At 34.5% G+C, this 21207-nt stretch overlaps 1 protein-coding gene across 4 annotated transcripts in view; it reads left to right on the top strand.

Moving 5' to 3' along the window:
- Nucleotides 1-21207, top strand: part of ARL15 (ADP ribosylation factor like GTPase 15) — a 540185-nt gene that overhangs the window by 289495 nt on the left and 229483 nt on the right. For all 4 annotated transcript variants that reach the window (XM_023734973.1, XM_023734972.1, XM_023734974.1 and 1 more), the window contains one exon: nucleotides 437-645. In XM_023734973.1, coding sequence (XP_023590741.1) covers nucleotides 437-645 — 209 coding nt within the window. The remainder of the gene's footprint in view (nucleotides 1-436; nucleotides 646-21207) is intronic.

The raw sequence follows: 21207 nt of genomic DNA, 5'->3' as shown, positions 1-21207 counted from the left end.
CTCCTTGGAAACCCTATGGGGCAATTTTACTATGTCCTGTAGGGTCGCTATGAGTCAGAATTGACCCGACAACAGCGAGTTTTTGGTAGTTTATTTAAGACTATTGGGCAAAATTTGAAAACATTCTTTTTCATTTAAGTCTAAGAAGTATTTATCCTGGTTGTTTCTCATGTATTTGAATAAGAAAGGCATCAAGAATAACTCTGAAACCTTTGTGCTCTCCTTCAAGGCCATGTCCACCTATTGGCTCTCATGCTTTCTCTGTTCTCATCCACCCTGATCTCTGCCTTTTCTGAATTCCTGTTCCACTCCTTACCACAGAGTTAGCACTTAATTTTTAAAAGCTACATTGGTTTTCAGCAGGAATTACTGTTTGGAATACTTTTCAGTTTGCTGAAAACTATTTTTAAAAGGAAATTTGTTTTGTTTTTTGCAGGGGCTGATAATATTCGGAAATATTGGAGCCGCTACTACCAAGGATCTCAAGGGGTAATATTTGTATTAGACAGTGCCTCTTCAGAAGATGATTTAGAAACTGCTAGAAATGAACTGCACTCAGCTCTTCAGCACCCACAATTATGCACTTTACCCTTTTTAATATTGGCCAATCATCAAGACAAGCCAGCTGCTCGCTCAGTACAAGAGGTATGTCTCATTAACGTGACGACTCTCTCTGTCTACCTGTGTTTGTTGGAAGTTTGCTGCCACATTGGAATCTGGCAAGATGCATATAATTAGAGATATACTGGTTATGCTGTTTTGAATATGAAACCTTTGTTTTCTTAGAAATCAGAAAGCCTGGATCAATCTGATAGAAAATGTTGTTTTCATACATATCCCCTCCCCATAAAGATTGTTTTTTTTTTTAACTGTTTAGCAGAAGTTAGAGGATGTATGTGACTATTCGTCTCATCTATTTTGAAAGGCTATAGGCCTGGTTATTTAACATATTCTTTTAACCCGCCAACTTAGTTTGTTCTTCAGCTTTTCAAGGAATGTTTCATACATATTACCATGTATCACTTGCCCTCAAATGCCATGTTCTTGTCCCTCTCAAATTCTCACTGTTGACTAGGAGCAATGGATCCTATCCTGTAATCAGCCAGGCTGAAAATTGAAGTCTTAGCTTGCAAGTTCCGTGTCACCAATGTTTTCTAATATGAACCTACCCTTTATAGTCTTCATTTAATTTTTCTTCGATTGTATCTCTCTTATAAAAGCATGAGCCTAATACTGGGCAAATAATCAATGTCTCGGCAGAGCCTCTGATTCATGGTAGTAAAGTAATAAGATGTGAGAATAGTTTTTAAAGCTTGAATTATAGTGAATTATAACTTTTAAGTAGGATAAAATAAAAACTTTTGATGTATTCCTTTATGCCTGTAACTTTCAGGATGTGTCTCCCCTCTACCCCTCTTCCAGAAAATTATGTGTTTCCTCAAGTGACTTTGGAATAAGATGATTAATGGGAATGACATTGCTGTTTAGTCTGAAAAATGGAAGTGAAGTCAAGAAATAACATGCTCTAACTCTATACTCCCCACACTTAGTGTGTGATCCATGCAAATAGCTTTGTTCCTGTGCCTAGCTTCTCACCTGTAAAATGGGAATAATGCAATTTATTAGAAGTGTATGGGATTAATTTGGATAATTTACTTTGAAGTTTAAAGTACTACGAGGAAGAGGTACCATATATACTTTTTATTTATGCTTTAGAAAAATAGTAAAGAAGGCAAGAATCTCTTCTTAAGCAAATAGAATTTATCTTTAGATGCCTCATTCAGCATTAAGTTCTTAGTACCTTTTTCCCTTAAAGATTTTGTAAATACCTTATAAATAATATTAAGTAATTAAGATGAAAATGGCAATGAAAATCCATTCAGAGAGGTATTAATGTAACAGGTATTCAATATTGTAATTATGGTGCCTTAGCGACCTGTTCTTAAGAACTTAGGCAAATCTTTTAACTTCTCAACATCAGTTTTTCTGTCTGGAGAATGGATATAATAGTATGTAATTGTAGGTCATTATAAGTGTTTAATTAGTTTATGATTATAAAGTGCTTTGCTGAAAATGCATTGTTATTCTGGTATTCATTGTGGAAAATATGATAATACATGTAATATATATATTAAAAACATACATAGGCAATATAACATGTACATATATGTATAATATATAATACAATATATAGTATACAGTAGATATAACACAATTGACATAACTTCAAATTACTTTATTCAAGTCATATCCAATAAATGAACAGAGTTTTTTTTTTTAATTTAAGAAAATGTTTATCTGTTTTTCTTAGAAATCATACGGTTCACACTAGTGTGTTCTTTAAACCTAATACATGACTCGTGGTAACCTCAGTAAGAATTAAAGACTGTCACATTGAATAAAGGAAGCTTTAAACTATTAATTGCTTCTGAGTATGCCTTGTGTGTGTTGGCTGGCTATCTCTCATAGGAAAAGGGAAAATGTCTTTTAAAAAAAAATAGACTTTATTTTTTAGAGCAATTTTAGGTTTACAGAAATATTGTGCAGAAAGTACAGATAGTTTCCATGTCCCTTCCCTCCTGCACATCATTTCTTCTATTAACGTCTCTCCACCCCAACCCCCTTTGTGAAGGTGTGGGAAGTTATCTGTTAGTAAGGCAGAGGCTGTAAATGTACAATAGTCACAGAGATGGCTTGCAAATGAGTCTAAACTTTTATATACTGGAGCATATGCGACTTTGGCCTTCCTTTTCATTTATATGCATTGTAAACAAATTTTCCTCAAATTTTTTGTTTGTAATGAAATTTGCAAATATCAGTTTGAGGGCTGTTTAAGTGAAGCATTTTTTCCTATTATTATATAAACACACAATACAGGTGCATTTTAGACTGGTTTAATGGTAGATATGGGCAAATTTCATTACAGGTCTCATTGAAGTTTATAGAAACATAATGAAGTACACTTACTTTACATTTGGCAGAAAAAGGGAACCTTCCTATTTTTCCCATTGCTTAATGACAAAGAGATTTCTGTGTATCCTGTCTTATAATGTCTTGTTGAAATATCTTAGGAATGTTTTAAGAACTAAATGAATACCTTATTGTTAGTATAAAAATGGAGATATGAAACTGAATCTTAAACTTTTTGGATAAACAGTAACCTCAAAGTGGTTGGGGGCAGGCACAGGTAGAAGAGGAGGTAGAAGACTGAAAAGTGAGCAGTCACGTGTTACTTGAAATATGTTTAGAAGTGGTGGTCTTTTGAATATCCTTTCTTACCTTATCACAAACATATTGAATATGCCTGTATATCCTATTGCTTGTAAACATTTTTATGTATTTGCACCTGCTAATTTGTGTGCTTTATGTAGAGTTTCTAAATGTTAAAAACACTGTGTTTTGCTCTGCAAAATACCTGTGAAGTATAGGCAAAATTCAGTTCTTTCAGAATAAAAGAAAATACATTTAGGTTGCCAAAACGTTTGATGCAGTAAAGAAAAGAATGAGCCATCAAGGCTATTGATCCTTTCCCTCTCCTAATGAAATGGTTACATTCTCTGCTTAATGCATTATGCAAAAATCGTGCAATTATTTATCCTCACTAGAGTCAAACTTTAGGAATTCGTTTGTCATTTAATGAGGATATCAGGATATTGTTGACTTTAGAAGCCGATAAAATCCAGAGGAGAAAGCTGAATTATCACTGGGATTCCAAAAGAGTATGAAAATGATCAGGAAGCTGTGTATTTATCCCCCTCCTCTGCTATGAGGGTTACTGTGTTTGTGTAGAGCACTGAGTTAAGACAGGGAGACAATGGTTAAAATTGCTGTGTAACCCACAGACAGAGGGCAACATGCCCAATTATTTTGTGGCCTTTTCAGAATGCAAGTGGAGTCTTGAACATTGCACATAGTTTCCCTTTTTATACTATACTTGGTAATGACCTATCTTTAACTGAACAGAATTTTAAGATTTTACATTTCAAGAATTGATAGTGGAAACATATTTTTTTTTAATCCAATAAGTATTTAAAAAACATAGGAAAACACTGGGAAAAAGAACACCCTTTACCTACTGTCTGAAAGCCAAGCAATTCTTGCAACAGATGTATGTTATATTCACTTTGGGGAGGTATAGTTACTACAGTTTTCCAGAATTTACACACGTCAAGTATTTTTCTCGATATACCGCAAAAATCTATACTGGATTTATCAGGGAAAACTCTGGCCTAATTTAAATGATAAAGAGATAAAATGTGAAATAATAGGGCAAATACTTTAATACTTTGGTTTTTTATTTGTATCGAATTGTAATTGTATCTAATTTGTTTTACAACTCCCAGAGGAAGTTATTTAATAGATCAGGAGAATTTTATGAGAAGTTAAGTTGATATAGTAGCCAGTAAATGTAATCCTATTTTCCCTCTACACAGTTGCTTATTGTAACACTTTTACCTCCTAGCTTTTTAAAATCTTATTTTTATTTTATTGAGCATTACCATGTCTTATGACACATTTTGATAACATGACAAAAAAAGTCCATCTTTTCAGCAATCTCATCTGATTTAATATTTGTCCATATCCTCAATTCAAAGGTATTTAACTTTCTCAGAAATAGTACACCAAAAATATTGTGTTAAGTATTCATTGAATATTTTGTATTAAAGCAAATATTAATTGAAAAATCTGAAAACTATGCAACATAGACTTTTGAAGAATTATAGGGTTGAATGACTGTGTTGGTGCAATGGCTCATTAATTGTAGCACGGGAAAATCCAACTTCTTCATTAGCATGTCAGCATTAGAGTTCAAATTTGTGATCAGGCCATTTGTGAATTTTCATGCAATTATAATTCATTTTGTTATTTTGATGTGCAAAGAAGTTGGTGTTATATTTGAAAAGAATAGAATGTAAATGTGAGAAGATGATTTGCAAGTATTTTGTAATGATATAAACATTACTGGCTTTTTAAAACCATGTTTTATTTTGAGTTATAAATATTCAAATTTTTTTTGAACAGCATGTTCAATATTCAGTGTGTCATGAATACTTTATCTAGTTCTCACTTTTTAGTCTGTAGACATCTTCTGGCAAAGGGTGCTAGTGTATGTTTTTACGATATTTAACTATTACATTTAATTATATCTACTTCTTATTTGTAGATAATAATTTATAAAATGTGCTCCTTTTTTCCTCCAAAGGTTCAGAGAGTTTTGAAGAATTGAAACTTTCCACAGTGTGTGTTCCTAAAAAATAAATCTCTAGTTTAAATTTTTTACATTGTCTTTACTGCTTGACAGTGGAGCAGTTCTTTTTGGGTAGCTCTATGAAGTAGAGAATATCTTATCTGATTTTACATGACAGATCTTTTATTAGAGGACGCAAAGCAGTATTTTAATGACTTAAAACACTTAGCTTAATTGAGTATTACTTCCTGTATATGGAGAGAAGCCTGTATGTTTGTAAAATAATCACTGAAAAGTATCATATACTTTAAATCTTAGGAGTCTTCCAAATATCTTGACCTGCCTCTTGGCAGTATTTTAGAATACTGATTTGATTTCACAGAGAGCGGTGTACATACCAATTGTGTGAGCAGTTTGTAAACTCCCTTATGGGACATATTTTTAAATGGTATAAGAGACACAAATTATTTTTGTCCATGCCTTACAGTTGTACACCACGCTGTTACAGTTTAATCTTGGAGAAACAATGAAAGAGTTTGGAAATCAGTTTTCCACTGAATGACTCAGTTATCTCCAGAAAAGTGTTTACTAACTTAAAAGAGAAGCTGAATTAGCAATCATTTCATTAATGTCAGCATTGTAAATGTATTTTAAAGAGCAACTTTTAGCTCAGAATACTAAAACACCTGGAATATTTTACTAATTGTACATTCATGTACTTTTTTTTATGTCATTCCTTGAGACAATTAACTTGCATACTTGATTTTATTTATTCTCAATCTAGCCACTTTGTCCTTACCATTCCTTCCTCTGTATCCACCAGACAACTTTATGAGAATGTGCCAGATCCTGAAAACTGTGTGCCCAGTGAAAATTAATAAAATTTCCATTAACAAATATGTTGCATAAGAAAGCTCTTTTCTATCAAGAAAATTATTTAGAAGAGATAAATTATAATACATTTCAAAAGATAGCAATACATATCCAAAAAAAAGCACGTTCTCTTACAAACCCCCATCCCATTCCCCTTCCCTCCAGTCACATTCATCTTTTCTTTTTATATAAAGCTGGCACATTTGACTCCTTTTTCAATTATTACTCTTTCTTACTTTCCACATCCAGACATTTCATTGCTTAATTCTACCACCCTGCCTCTGCAGTACTTCTAGAGCTTGCTCATCATTTACATTCCCAGATCTCTCCTTTCTGCCCATTCTTCAACATAGAGTAAAAAGAACAAACTTTCTATTTTTTCATGATATTCATATTGAAAACCAGTGCTGTCTTGTAATTCCTTCTGTAGTCAATAAAACTTCACAGTTCTTAGATGTTAGTGTGCTTCATAATTGGATTCCTTTCTCTTGTTCACTTTCATCTACCACTCACTATTACTCAAGATTATGTGCCATATCAGGAACTCTTCTGGAACCTCCATGACTGAGTAGGTGCTCCCCGCAACCCCCAACTTCCTGTAGCATCTTGGGCTTACCCTAATTATAGCATTAGAATTGACTATTCATTCATTTTTCACCTACCCTCAAGAGTGTAAGCTCCTTGAAGGACGGGAATTATGGCTTGTTTATGTCTCTGTGCTAGATACATGTGGGGTGAATGAGTCTTTTTGCATGCTTTCCTACTGGCTTACGGCCATCAACTTTATCCAGATTTCTTTACTATTTTTTTACTCAATCCAACTCATCTGTTTCAAGCTTGAATACAGTTTTCCTTTTCCTCCATATCAAACTGCTCTCTGAATATTGCTCATGAGTTCCATCTTCCTTGAACAACCTTACCACTCTAACCATCTTAATAGTTTTTAAAAGCTTTGTTAATTACCATATTTGCTAATGCTTGTTTTCATGTATTTTTATGTAGTTGCGTTTGTGTTTGTCCATTTGAGGACCTTGGGTAACAGTATACCTGACTACTATTTTCTTCTCAAAACCCCTAATTGAGTGTGAGTGGCAGGACATCTTTACTGAACAATATTTTTTTCATAAGTTTTTAATAATTGCCTATATTTTACAATTGCCTATCTTTTACTGTATAGAGCTCATTTCATTTGCTGCAATCCTAAACTCTTTTACTGTTTGTCTTTCTCATAGATCACATATCATGAAGCTGTATGGGAACATAACTGGGATGATTTTAAAGCAGTTAATCCAATTTAATGAAAACCGATTTAGCCTTTTAGTTAATACAATTGTTTACTAGGATAGTGTGACTTAAAAGATTTTTTTTTTTAATTCTAACATGTAATACTTTCTTATATGTATTTAAATATTTTATAATAATGAGCCATAACTAATGAAGCTAGAGACTGACAGAGTACTTATTCTATTTGTAGCGTGAAGCCTTTGCTATTATTCAAATATTATTTTGCTTCTTTAAGGTTAATTTTTGAAGCGATATGTATTTGAGCAGTTGTAACGGTGAACTTTACCCTTTATTTCAATTTTGTATTTTGTATTTTTATATTTTATAAAAATTAGTATTTTACAAAACCTCATTCAACAAAGGCAATGAATGATTTTGAGACAAAAGTTTTATGGTACCGTTTCCTTGGCCCTTAGTTCCTTTTATTTATTTGTTTTTTCATTTGCAAAAGAAAACTCAGTCACTACACATTCCATAGCTTACGAAGTTAATAAAACATTTGTTGAGTTAAATTAATTTGAAAATAGACACATAATTAATGTAAGGTGCTTTGAAGATAAAAAGTACAATAAGCATTGGTTATTATCATTATGATAATTATTATCATTATTATTATTACATAGTGTCTGCTTAAAAATACCCTTCGTTACTCTGTGATGGCTGAGGCTAATGACAGGGGTTAATCTACTGGATTTTATCCAGAACTAATGATTTGAGACCTAATACACTAAAAGTTTTTTTTTTTTTTTTTTCTTTTAGTAAACCAAGAGGATATGTTTGTTTATTCTCATCCCCGAAGAAAAATAAACTTCCTGGTGATTCTGTAACACAGAAGCATCAGAACTCATTTTGAATAATTAGAATGTTTTCTTAAATAATCTCTAATAAAGATAGGTCTGAGGAGAAGACATATATGTCTTCTTAAAATCTTCTAAAAACATCGGCATTGATTTCTAAATAGTCAAAAATCTTTATCCCTTAGTTAACTATTTCTTAGTTGTATAGAGCTCAAAATTATAATTTTTATGGATTAAAAAGAGAATGGAGCTTTATTTTGGGAAGAAAATATGAGAGGTTAACTCTTATAAGTCTTTAGGAAGTTATAAAAATAACTGTAACAAATTAATTTTAACACCGGTAAGAATATCTTAAGGAGGGTTCTTGAGAGGGTTCTTTAGAGAGCAGACGTCAAGATTAAGCAAAATTCCTTATTATATAACTTCAGAGATTGGCACCACAAGTCATAGAGATAAAGGATATCTTGAAACAATATTTTAAAAGACAAGTGTATGAAAGTCAAATGTACCCCAGCTTCATAATCAGTAAGACATTAGTGACATGTCTGAAGAAGACATTCCCTAATATTATTGCAAATTAAGTAATAAAAGGCCTCTAGAGAATGAAAAGAGAAAAGGTGCCTGGAGCCAATGAATTACAATTGACAACCTAAAGGCAGTTGAAGAACCAATTGCTAGAGTGATTGTAAAGCTATTCATAATGTGCAGCAGACAGAGCACACCAGAAAGCTGGAACAATGCCTTCAGTTCAGCAATATTGCTTCAAAAGAGTGGAAAGAGGGGAATGGGAAGAGCCACTGACCCTGAGACCAATTTCCAGGCAGCTGCACAAACTATATACTGTAATTAAAGGTTTTGACCAGTAATCACGGCAAAGCCAGACTACAGAAATTCTAGGGAACCAGCAAGGTTATAATGAGGCAGGCATCCTTTACTTAAGCATGAAAAAAGCAGGTAAGAAAACCAGTCCGTTTCTGGCAGTGACTTTGAAATAGTCTGCTGTGTTAGCACAAATATGAAAATCATATATTTTTGGCCTTTTTCCTATAAGAACAAAAACATAATGAAAGATACCTGCTTTCATCTTTTGAGATTAATGGAATATTCTGCTACTTAGAAACAGGCATTCTCTCCTTGCCACTTTATTTTTTTTTCCTTTACCTATGAATTGCCTGTGCCTTTGATGAAAACAATGAACTAGACATGTGCAAGGGTACATATAATAAACAGACTGAATGCAGCTTAGAAGTGGCCAGTCTCCTAATGTGCATGTGCTCTTGTAGAAACAGACTAATCAATACCTGAGTGATTTGCCTGTAGAAACTTTTCGCTCTTCTGTTTACTGGTATCTAAATTCTCTCATTCTTTTTCTTGCTTTCCTAGTATCTCTTTATATAGAATTCCATTTTCAGCCATGACTATTCATATTCACATAACAATTATTAGTATTGATACCTAGAGAAAAGGGTTATGTAGTAGTTTAGAATGAGAGCATGCTGAAGACTTTCAGTACAGACAAGAAGGTGTTATCCAAGGATCTAATGAAGAAAAATAGCATCTCTTTTTGAGGGTGCTGTATAATTTCCTCCTGACTGGATATGGCCTCTGCTGTGTTTGAAAACACAATATCTACTAGTAAAGTGAGAATTATCTTCTTCACTAGAAATCCTGAAATCTAAATAGGTACACATATAAATCTTTGGACCCACTCATCCCAACCCCCACCCCCAAAAAGGAACATTTGTAAGTGGTCTAATCAATTGTGAAGGAAAAGAGTCAGATAGGGTTTCCTTTTGTTGTATTTAGGCTTATAATGTAACATACCTTCAAGTGTTTGGATTCACAGTGTACACAGATTGAATTTAGTTCCTGCCACACCTGAAATAAGATTTTAAACAAATACTTTATAAAGAATATTTACAGGATAAATAGCTCTATAAAATGACTAGAATCGTTTTTATAAATGAGAAGTTAAACCGTTTGAGGCTTACGGGAAGAGGGTTCTAAATACGAACTGTGGAATAATTTGGAGATTGCATAGAACAATACAATTTTAACATGTAGAATTTATAATATATTATTTATTTTTAGACTGTGGTTATGAGTAATAATTTGTCAAGCCAAAACAAGTCTTTACTGAAAGGGGCCAGAGTGGAAAATCTGGGTAACTTGTATACAGTTTAGACAAGGAGAACAAAGAAATAATGAAATGAAAATAAGAGCTTGGCAGGGGAATCCTTAGAGAACAGCTGGTTGGAGAATTACAATTGTTAACTGTGTTATAAAAGAAAGATATTCTCTCATCATGCTTTAGCATATTGCATTGAAGAGAAGATTGAATAATCATTAGAGGGATCCTGAAAAAATAGACCAAAAAAGATGTGGAGATAGAGGTATAATTTATGTGCATTAAGTATTATCATTATTATTGTTATAATTGTTATTATTATTATTATGAGAAAGCAAATCGTTGTATTCAGACAAATGCCTATATTGTTTAACAAGAAACTCTGTTTTTCCAAAACACAAAAAATGAAAGAACATCTTTCTTTCTTACTATGTATAAGGATTTACATTTTACCCAGTTCTAGAATGGTAACATTTAAAATGGTACTTGTCAAACTTATTAGAAAGTTAAAACTAAGTATTTGAATTATTTAAATGTATGGGTAGAGATTTATACATGTAAAAATGCTTGTTTCTTGGTGTTTTGGGCAATTAAAAAAAGGATACTTACTTCCCATATTTTTATAGTAACTTTGATGTTTTTCTTTAATTAAAGCTTGAGTTTGGACATCTTCCTGTTTTTTCTTAAGTAACAATGGCTTTTTGATGGCGTTTATAAGTAAATTAAGCTCATTTTTAAGAGAAAATAGGAAAACAAACTAATTATTCTTTAAGGTAAAAAATGAGGTCACTAGCTTGTTTGAGCAAGTGGCCTGTTACGGTTACCAGAAATTTTTTTTATTAATGTTAACTGTCTCTTTTATACTTTACCAGAGGCTCTTTTCTTCTTTTCATATTATTAAAGTCTTTTAAACCAGATCAGCACAGTTTTCTGCTGTAGGGAAATAGTCTTTCTTTAATGATTCTGAATCTTGCAGTGCCCCTTTAATTACTTAGAACATTAGTTCTAGCAGGGTAGATGCAGAAAGTATAGATTATTTTGTTAAATGTGTGCTAACTCCATATGAGGCACTAGTCTTTGCTTTTTTTGATAAAACGCTAGAGATGAGCCTGTATTCTTCTAGTTTCATCTGTTAAAAATGCAATGCAAAAACCCTAATTTCTTTAGTACTTTCTAGAATTTGGATTCTAGTTAGTCAAGATTTTCCCATATAGTTTTTTAAATCCTAGTAAAGTTGACCTGAAAAACATATACTATTAAAAATTATGTTATATTTTTGAGATGTTAAATCAAGAGGAATGGCTGCAATTCCTGGGTTTGCCTTTCACTAAAATTAGTTTTAGAGTAACAACTCTTCTCCAACTCAGTTTCTTAGAAAATATTCACGAGTTTATAAAATCATAGTTGAGATTACTTGATCCATTCTCTTAATTCATAGATTACATGACTAACATTCTATGGTAAATGTGTATCTGTCATTTTCATTTGGATTTCCATAGAGTATTACATAATGTTTAAAATTTTATTCAATCTTATTTTAATAAATTATTTAAATGATTAATGAAACAACATGGTATAAATTTAAGAAGATACAAAAAATATACAGTGAAAAGAAGTTCTCTTTTCTACTCCTTGCCTTGTTCAGCTCCAGTTTACAACCTGGATCTTAAATCAGGCTTCTTTATTACCCAACCCTGAATGTCAAAAGGTTAGAAACATCAGCTTAATGAATTTTGCTTAATAGTACAATGAAATATGAACTATATATTGATGAGTGTAATTATCTTAAAGATGGTACTTTTAAGATACTTGCATTAAATTAATTTTATTAATTTAGTCTCTAGGTTGTTAACATGGCGTCAGCTTTAAGAAGTTTATTGAGTCATTGGGGAGGGGAACTTAGAGGAACTGTGTACCTTGATTTCACAAGAAGGATTGATTCGTGATTGAAGAATAGTATGCATCTAAGTAGACATGGTTTGTTTAATTATTTTGATTTTGAAAAATTTCAAACACATAGGTGAGTATAGAAAATCATATAACAGACAAACCAATCCCGATTACCCAGATTTAGCAAATACTGTATTAACATTTTACCAAATTTGTTTCAGACCCTTTTTAAAGAAAAATCATTACAGATGTGATTATAACCCCTTCCCCTCCCCTGTCCTTTATCACATCCTCCCACCTTCAGAGGCAAGTTATAATCTGAAGTTGGTGTGGATCTTTCCCAAAGTACTTTTTTATACTTTTATTATGTGTTCATATATATATAAATGATATAAAATAATGTTTTGTGTAATAAAATTTATGTTTTAAGTGTTGTTGAAGCATATTCTTTTGTTGTCATACAGCGTATGCTTTTTTTGCATCATGCTTTTTTCGTGGTATTTTTGAGATGATCTCTATGGTACATGTAGACCTAACTCATTCATTTTCACTGCTGTATTATGTTCCAGGACATGACTGTCATAATTTTATTTATACATTCTCTACTGATAAACTTTTAGTTTGTTCTGAATTTTTGTGATTATAAGCAAAGTACCAGTGAATACCTTTGTATATATTTTCTTGTGTACATATGCAAGCATTTATTAAGTGTAATACATAGAATTGGAATTATTGGGTCACAGGATATACATATCTTCAAACTTGACAGATGTGGGGAAAATTTTCCCTTGGGTTTTTGGGTTTGGTAATGACAAGCATTAAGACTCTGATTTAAATCCTTTTTAGTGCTGATCTAGCTGAGTAACATTGGGCAAAAATTTTAATTTGTTTCCCCATCTGTAAAATGGGGCTAATACTAGAACCTACCTCATAGGGTAAGTAAAGAGAACATGAGGGCTTGGCACGTAGGACTCAATCAGTAGTAACTGTTGCTCCTCACTTTTTCCTTCCCCTCCTCTTTATAGGGTTGTCGTTAGGATTAAATAGATTGTTTGTAAGGCTTTTAGAACCATGCCTGTATAGAGTAAAGGCTATGAGTGCTTGTTAAAGACACAAAAGTGAAACAGAAAAAAATCCAGTTTAGACACAGTATGTTTAGATACTTCTGATGGTGACTGAAGAATAAATTCCAAATACCAAGGGAAAAAAAAAGAAAAAGGAAAAATAATGAAGTCCTTACACAATCCTTACAAATTTTTTTTAGAAATTATAAGCAATTTATTTTACTTTCATTCATATGTATAGTATTCTTCTCAGAAACTTTTTTTTATCCTTAGTTGATAAAATGTACTTTACTCTTTAGCTGTGAGGAAACCTGAAAATCAAATCTTTTGGTGATTTTCACTTGTGGAATTTGATACTAAATCTTTTTCTTTCAGATTTCCAGATATATAATTCTGCCTTAATGTTTAACATGTCAGTTTTGCAGTACTATTGGGTTAGTAGTATTGTCTTAAAAGAGAAAATAAAAAAGTATAAGAGCCAGTGTAGAGTGTTATACTTTTGAAAGCAGGAAAATGAGGGAGATGACTGAACAAGGTACCAGCCTGCCTGCTGATTTTTTAACCTCGCAGAAACCCAGAAATCTGCCTTTTATAATGTCACTTCGGGTATTCTCAAGACATGATTGACAGGCTGGTTGTTCCCTCTCTTGGAAGGCCCAAGAGGTTATTCAGCTTGTTTTAGAGTATATGTTGCACCAGTTCTGACTTTAGATTTAAATAGAATCTTCTCAAGCATTAGAAGTGGATTACTTTGCATTACTTTTATAGCTTTTTAAGTATTTTCGAAACATTTAAGAGTCCTTTTAAAAACTGGATTTCCTGGGGTATATTTTCTTTTGGGGGTATTTTAAAGTTAGTTGTAGACTTTACAAAAGTTTGAAATTTATTAACCAATGGACCTGATTAAAACAAATTACTTAAGAAAAAAAATGAAAGCAAGACATAAGTGGAGGAAAACCCATCCTATCTCTGTATTCCTTATAATAAATCAGACCTGTGTGTGTGTTTAACAAAAAATGAGGGTGTGCTTTTTTCCCTCTTCATTCTCAGTTTCTTTTGATCATTGATCTGGGTGACCCCATGCTCAGGGTTTTTTTCTTCATTTGACATGGACAGATTTTTTGAAGTATAGCTCTCCTTTGGGAACCCCGGGCAGTTCCACTTGACTAACCTGTGATCTAATGAGCAGTAATGCCGGGTTACAGTGGCCATTTTGTTTGCTTTGAGGGAGGATGGCTAGACAGGGAGTGGGAGAAAAGCGATGTCTGCAGAGAAAAAGAGAGGCTGGGTGATCGAACAGTGTGAAAAAGACTTGTTAGCCCACATTAGTTTGCCTGATTTACTTCACAACAGGTCAGGAAACGCCAGCACCAGGATTGTCGTTAAAGTGCAAAGTTGAAAACGAAAATCCCAGTTATTAGATAGCCTTCAGATCTCTGAAAGCTATTAATTCCAAAGTTGGTTTTAACTCACCTATGAATTGCAGCAAATGGGATAGCATCAAACTTTTCTTCAGTCTTAAATATATTTTTGAAATAACTATGTGACCCTGGTTTTTTGTTTTATTTTTTTGTTTTTTCAATGCTGCAACTTTTAAACGTATTGTCATGGTTGGCCTGTTTTACAATGGGCTTGGATGTGAAAGGGAAGCCAAACACTGAGCAAGGTCGTTGCACTTTTTTATGCCCTATGTTTGACCCTTAATGAGGTGCTCATGCGTTCTTCCCATTTGGAAATGCTGTGTGTTAGTGAATTCATATCATGATAACAAGACGTAGCTCTTAAATTTGTTCCTGCAAATTGACTCTGACGTGTGCGTGTGTGTAGGTGTGGGTGTGCATGCATGTGTGTGTGCTCACATGTGCACTTGTTGAGGTGTCCTCATTATGGAGCACCTCAGAATGTTATGGATAAAACCAAATTTGTTTTTAATGTCCTTCCCTTCTCTACCTCAAGCTTAAACTAATATATTTTACATATTACTGTTGTGTGCACCATTTAAATGAAAGAGAATAGATGACTTTCCAAGGAATACCCATGTTTCTGTAACATGTTGTCCAGTTTAAATGTCTGTTATAGGATCTACATGTGATCTCTTAATTTTTTTTCCTTCACATTGAAAAAAACAAAAAACTTTGAAGTTTATGTACTACAAAAACATGTACAATTATTGGCTACAGCACTGCTTTTATTGGACTACTGTTTCTGTAAGACCCTGTCAATAAAAGCCATCTCTCTATGGGTTTAAAGAATATTTGGTATTGCCAGCTTCTTGATTTTATATATTATTTTAAAGTATGGTATCTAACCCTGTATATGAGATGAAAATGGAAGCCAGAACACCGTGGCAGTATCATTGCCCCGTTAGGCCGATACCATCTCAAACCCCACATTTGGTACAACCTCAGGGCTATAAAATGTGTGGGCTCAAGTATATTCTTTGTACCCTAAGGGTGCCCAGAACATGGACTAGCCTACTCCTATAGTCGTGACTCAAGTGCTTTGGCAATAATGAGGAGAATTTTGTCCAATAGAATAATGATATTTTAAAGACCAAATTTAGGTCTTAAATCGTGACCAGTATATGAAGACTTTTGTGTAGAAACAATCCTATATGTAGCTATGCCTGCCTATCTGCAAGTTGGTAAGAGACTTTCTCAAAGATATAAAACATCTTGGTTCAGAATTTAAGCATATGTTAGTGTTTTTAATAATTTTTATTTAACAAAACCGTGTTCATTCACTCAACCAATATTTATTGTGCCAAGCACTGTGCGACGAGGTACAAAGATGAATGAGATATCATCTCCTCCCTCCAGTCACCCTCGCATAACAGTTACAACATATTACGAGCAAATGGAAATATGTACAGAGTACTATGGTAACAAGGAAGAGAGACTTGAAATTAAGATGAACTAACATGTACAGTGGATAATATGCTTCACATATGTTACATCAGGTAATTCTCTTAACAGTCTTGGGAAGCACAATATTGTTTCCTTATCCATTTTATGAATGAAAGACCAGTGAAATAAACTACTCAAGATCCAACTAGTGACCTGAAGCCAAGTCTTTGGACTTCAAATCATATAGTCTTTTATTCTACCAAATAATCTTCATCCATTGATTTATTTTTCCAAATAACAAAAACATTTTATTAACTTGATTTTAAAATATAGTTTTCTTTCTTGTTTTTACTTTGAAATCTTAAATCAAGTTTTTATCTTTGGATATTGTTCATTGCTACCTTGACAGGCCTCAGATGCCAGTTTGCAGATACACGCCCTTTCTACAGAAGAGCTCAATTGAAATGACAGTTATATATTGAAGAAACTAAGCCAGTTGTGTGTGTGTGTGTTAGATTTTGGTACTTAATTTTTTTTAATAGTTTTTTTTTTAATTGTGGTGAAAATATGCACAACAAAACATATGCCAATTCAATAATTTCTATGTGTATAACTCTGATATCAGTTAGACTCCTCAAGCTGTGCAGCCACTCTTCCTGTTGTTTTCCAAATTACTCCATCGCCATTAACGTAAACTCAATGCCCCCTAAGCAAAAACCTCCTCTTCCCCTCCCTCTCACCCTTGGTAATCATAATAATTTTGGTTTCTGTGTATTTGCTTATATCATATAAGTGGGATCATACCGCATTTGCCCTTTTGTGACTGAGTTCGCTTAGGATAATGTTTTCAAGGAGTCCCGGGTGGTGTAAATGATTAAGCACTGGACTACTAACTGAAATGTTGGCATTTCAAACCCACCCAGAGGCTCCTTGAAAGTAAGGCCTGACGATATGCTTCGGGAAGATCACAATCTTGAAAACTCTATAGAGCAGTTCTACTCTGCACAGTTGCAGTCAACATGAGTAAAAATTGACTCAATGGCACCACCAACAACAATATTTTCAAGGTTCATCTATGTTGTAGCATGCAACAGGACTTCATTTCTCTTTATGGATGACTAATATTTCATTGTCAGTGTATACCACATTTTGTTTATCCATTCATCTGTTGATGAACATTTCGGTTACAGTCTGCCCTCCCTTATCTGTGGATTCCACATCCATGGATTCAACCAACCGTTGATCGAAAATATTCAGGAAAACGAAAGTTCCGAAAAGCAGAACTTGAATTTGCCACGCACGGAACATTACAGTAAATCCATGTGAATGAAATGATGTGTAGGCATACCCTGCTGTAGCCTCCTACCATTTCACAGATCTTCAGTCTCTTTCGAATACTCATTGTTTGAGCATTGTTCTCCCCGCATCTTGTCATTATTCCCTAAAGAATACAGTATAACAGCAACTTACATAGCATTTACATTGTATTAGGTACTATAAGTAATCTAGAGATGATTTAAAGTATACGGGAGAAATGTGCGTAGGTTATATGCACATACTATGCCATTTTATATAAGGGACTTGAGCATCCGAGGATTTTGGTATCCTTGGGGGTCCTGGAACCAATCCTCCATAAATACCGAGGGACGATCGTATTTTCACCTTTTGGCTATTGTAAAAAGTGCTGTAATGAACATGGATGTCCAGGTTTCTGTTTGTGTTCATGCTTTCATTTCTTCTGTGTATAAAACTAGGATTGGGATTGCTGGGTCATATGGGAGTTCTGTGTTCAACTTTTTGAGGAACTGCCAAACTGTGTTCCACAGTGGCTGTACCATTTTACGTGCCCACCAACAGTAGATGAGGGTTCCAATTTCTCCATAACTTTACCAACACCTATTGTTTTCTTTACCCCCTTATCATTGCCATTCTAATGGGGATGAGGTAGTATCTCATTGTGGTTTTGATTTGCACCTCCCTAATGTTTAATGGCTAATGAAGGGAGCTATGTGGCGCAGTGGTTAAGAGTCTGGCTGCTAAACAAAAGGTCAGCAGTTGGAATCCACCAGCTGCTCCTTGGAAACCCTATGGGGCAGTTCTGCTCAGTCTGTAGGGTTGCTATGCGTCAGAATCGATTCGACATCAGTGGGTTTGGTTGGTTTTTAATGGCTAATGACAACGAGCATCTTTTCATGCGTTTGTTGGCCATTTGAATATCCTCTTTAGTGAAATGTCTATTTAAGTCCTTTGCCCTTTTTTTTTTTTTTTTAATCACATTGGCTATAGTTTCTGAAATTGAAATAAAATTTTATTGTGTTTTTGGTGAAAGTTTACACAGCAGATTAAGTTCCCATTTAACAAATTGTTCAATGACATTGGTTACATTCTTCACAATACATGCACATTCTCATTATTTCCAATCTGGTTGTTACATTTCCAGTAATCTAGTTTCCTTTCCCCCTTAGCTTGTCATCTTTGTTTGAAGGTAATTGTTGACCATTTGGTTTCATATAGATGATTTTTTAAAGGAGTGCAGTACTCACAAGGAGTCCCGGTGGTGCAGTGGTTAAGCTCTCAGCTGCTAACCAAAAGATCAGTGGTTTAAACCCACCAGCCACTCCATAAGACAAAGATGTGGCAGTCTGCTTCCATAAAGGTTACAGCCTTGGAAACCCTATGGGGCAGTTCTACTCTGTCTTACAGGGTTGCTGTGAGTTGGAATCAACTCGACAGCAATGGATTTGGTTTGACTTTGGCAGTGCTCATGGGTGATAATTCTTTATTTTGTGAGCCAATCTGTTATTTAGCCAAAAGGTGGTTGCCTTAGTCATCTAGTGCTGCTATAACAGAAGTACCACAAGTGGATGGCTTTAACAAAGAGAAATTTATTCTATCACAGTCTAGTAGACTACAAGTCCAAATTCAGGGCATCAGCTCCAGGGGAAGGCTTTTTCTCTCTGTGGGCTCTGGAGGAAGGTCCTTGTCATCAATCTTCCCCTGGTTGAGGAGCTTCTGAGGTGCAGGAACCCAGGGTCCAAAGAACACGCTCTGTCCTAGTGCTACTTTCTTAGTGGTATGAGGTCTCCACTCTCTGCTCCCTTCCCTTTCCTTTTATCCCTTGTAAGATAGAAGGTGGTGCAGGCCACACCCCAGGGAAATTCCCTTTTCATTGGATCAGGAATGTGACTTAAGTAAGGGTGTTACATCCCATCCTAATTGTCCTTAACATATCTAACCTTGCCTCAGTAACCACAGGCAGAGATTAGGCTTTACAACACATAGGAAAGAAAATTACAATCACAAAATGGAAGACAACCACACAATACTGGAAATCATGGCCTAACCGAGTTGACACATATTTTGGGGGGACACAATTCAATCCATGACAGTGATCTCAGGGGTAGTTTCCGTTCAAGGTTTAAAGAGTGTCTCAGGGCAATAGTCTCAGGGAGTCCTCCAGTCTCAACTGGTCCAGTAAGTATGAATTTTTTTAAAATTTGAGATTCTATTCCACATTTTTCTTCCATTCTGTCAGGGTCCATCTATTGTGGCCCTGATCAGAATACTAGGTAGTGGTAGCTGGGCACTATCTAGTTTTTTTGGTCTCAGGGTAGATGAGACCATGGTTCGTGTAGACTATTAATCCTATGGATTAGTTACTTCTCTGAGTCTTTGGTTTCTTTCTTTGTCTTTTGCTCTAGATGAGTAGAGACAAATAGCTGTATCTTAGATAGCCTCTTACAAGCTTTTAAGACCCTAGACAGTACTCACCAAACTAGGATGTAGAACATAAACTTTGTGAACCATATTATACCAATTGACTGCATTGTCCCATGAGACTATGGTCCTAAGCCTTCAAACCCAGAAAGCCAATCCCGCGAGGTGTTTGGTTCTATCTAAGAAGTATCTGTAACTGTGTCCCCTGCGTGCTTTATTATATGTATGAATATATATGCGTGCAAACATGCAGACACCTATATATAAACACAGAGCCCTGGTGGTGCAGTGGTTAAGAGCTCAGCTGCTAACCAAAAGGTTGGCAGTTTGAATCCACCAGCCGCTGCTTGGAAACCCTATGGGGCAGTTCTCCTCTGTCCTGTAGGGTCACTATGAGTCAGAATCACTTCGACAGCAACAGGCTTTTTTTTTTTTTTAATATACACACATACATACTCACATATATATATCTAGCCCCCACACGTCTGTCAGTTTGTCGTACTGTGGGGGCTTGTGTGTTGGTGTGATGCACGTACATGCCTACATACATGCATACAAATATACTTTTTGTTTATTGTTGCAAAATTATATATGCCATAAAACCCATTGCCCTTGAGTTGATTCCGACTCATTGTGACCCTATAGGACAGATTAGAACTGCCCCATAGGGTTTCCAAGGAGCACGTGGTGGATTCAAACTGTCGACCTTTTCGTTAGCAGCTGTACTCTTAACCATTGCACCACCAGGGCTCCATATATACCATAGCAATTACCAAAAGGCCCTTTTTTCTTGTGTACATCTTAATTACATTGTTTACCTTGGTCAAGCTGTGCACACTTCACCCACATTCAGTGTCATGTTTCCCATCATGAAAAATAACAAGTGTCTACTACCCAGAAAATGATTCATGCCGTATTTAGGGAATTGTGAGCCATTCTAAAGATAACTATAAATTTCCTAAATGTAAACCTTCCCCTACTTAAATGAGCAACAAATAGCCATTATAGAGTAACAAGGCAGCCTTTGCATTAGACAGTAGTTCCTTTATTTGGTACCTTCTTACAAATACAAACCCTCTACCACCCAAGTAATATGTGATGGAGGAAAGATGGACTGGGATTTTAGGTGAGCTAGTCTAACATCAGAGTGACAATGGTCACTGTCCTATAACATACTGCAGTCACACTGAAGAATAGAAGCTGTTAGAAAATATTTCTTAACTCTCAAAAGTTTTCTGAGTCTTGATTTTATACCCTTGATGATGAAACACCACTGTTGTCTTCTTTCCATTATATCTTTGTACCACATCCCTATTCCAGAAATGGTTACTGATATTCTTATAAAGAAGGCTGCTGATTTACCTTTTATTAATTCAGCAAATATTCACTGGGGCAGGGATTTTTGTTTTGATTATTGATG

This window comes from Trichechus manatus, unplaced genomic scaffold, assembly GCF_000243295.1.
Source record: "Trichechus manatus latirostris isolate Lorelei unplaced genomic scaffold, TriManLat1.0 scaffold00074, whole genome shotgun sequence".
Classification (NCBI taxonomy): Eukaryota; Metazoa; Chordata; class Mammalia; order Sirenia; family Trichechidae; genus Trichechus; species Trichechus manatus.
Note: the sequence above shows the minus strand (reverse complement) of the source record. Positions and strands in the feature narration are given on the sequence as shown.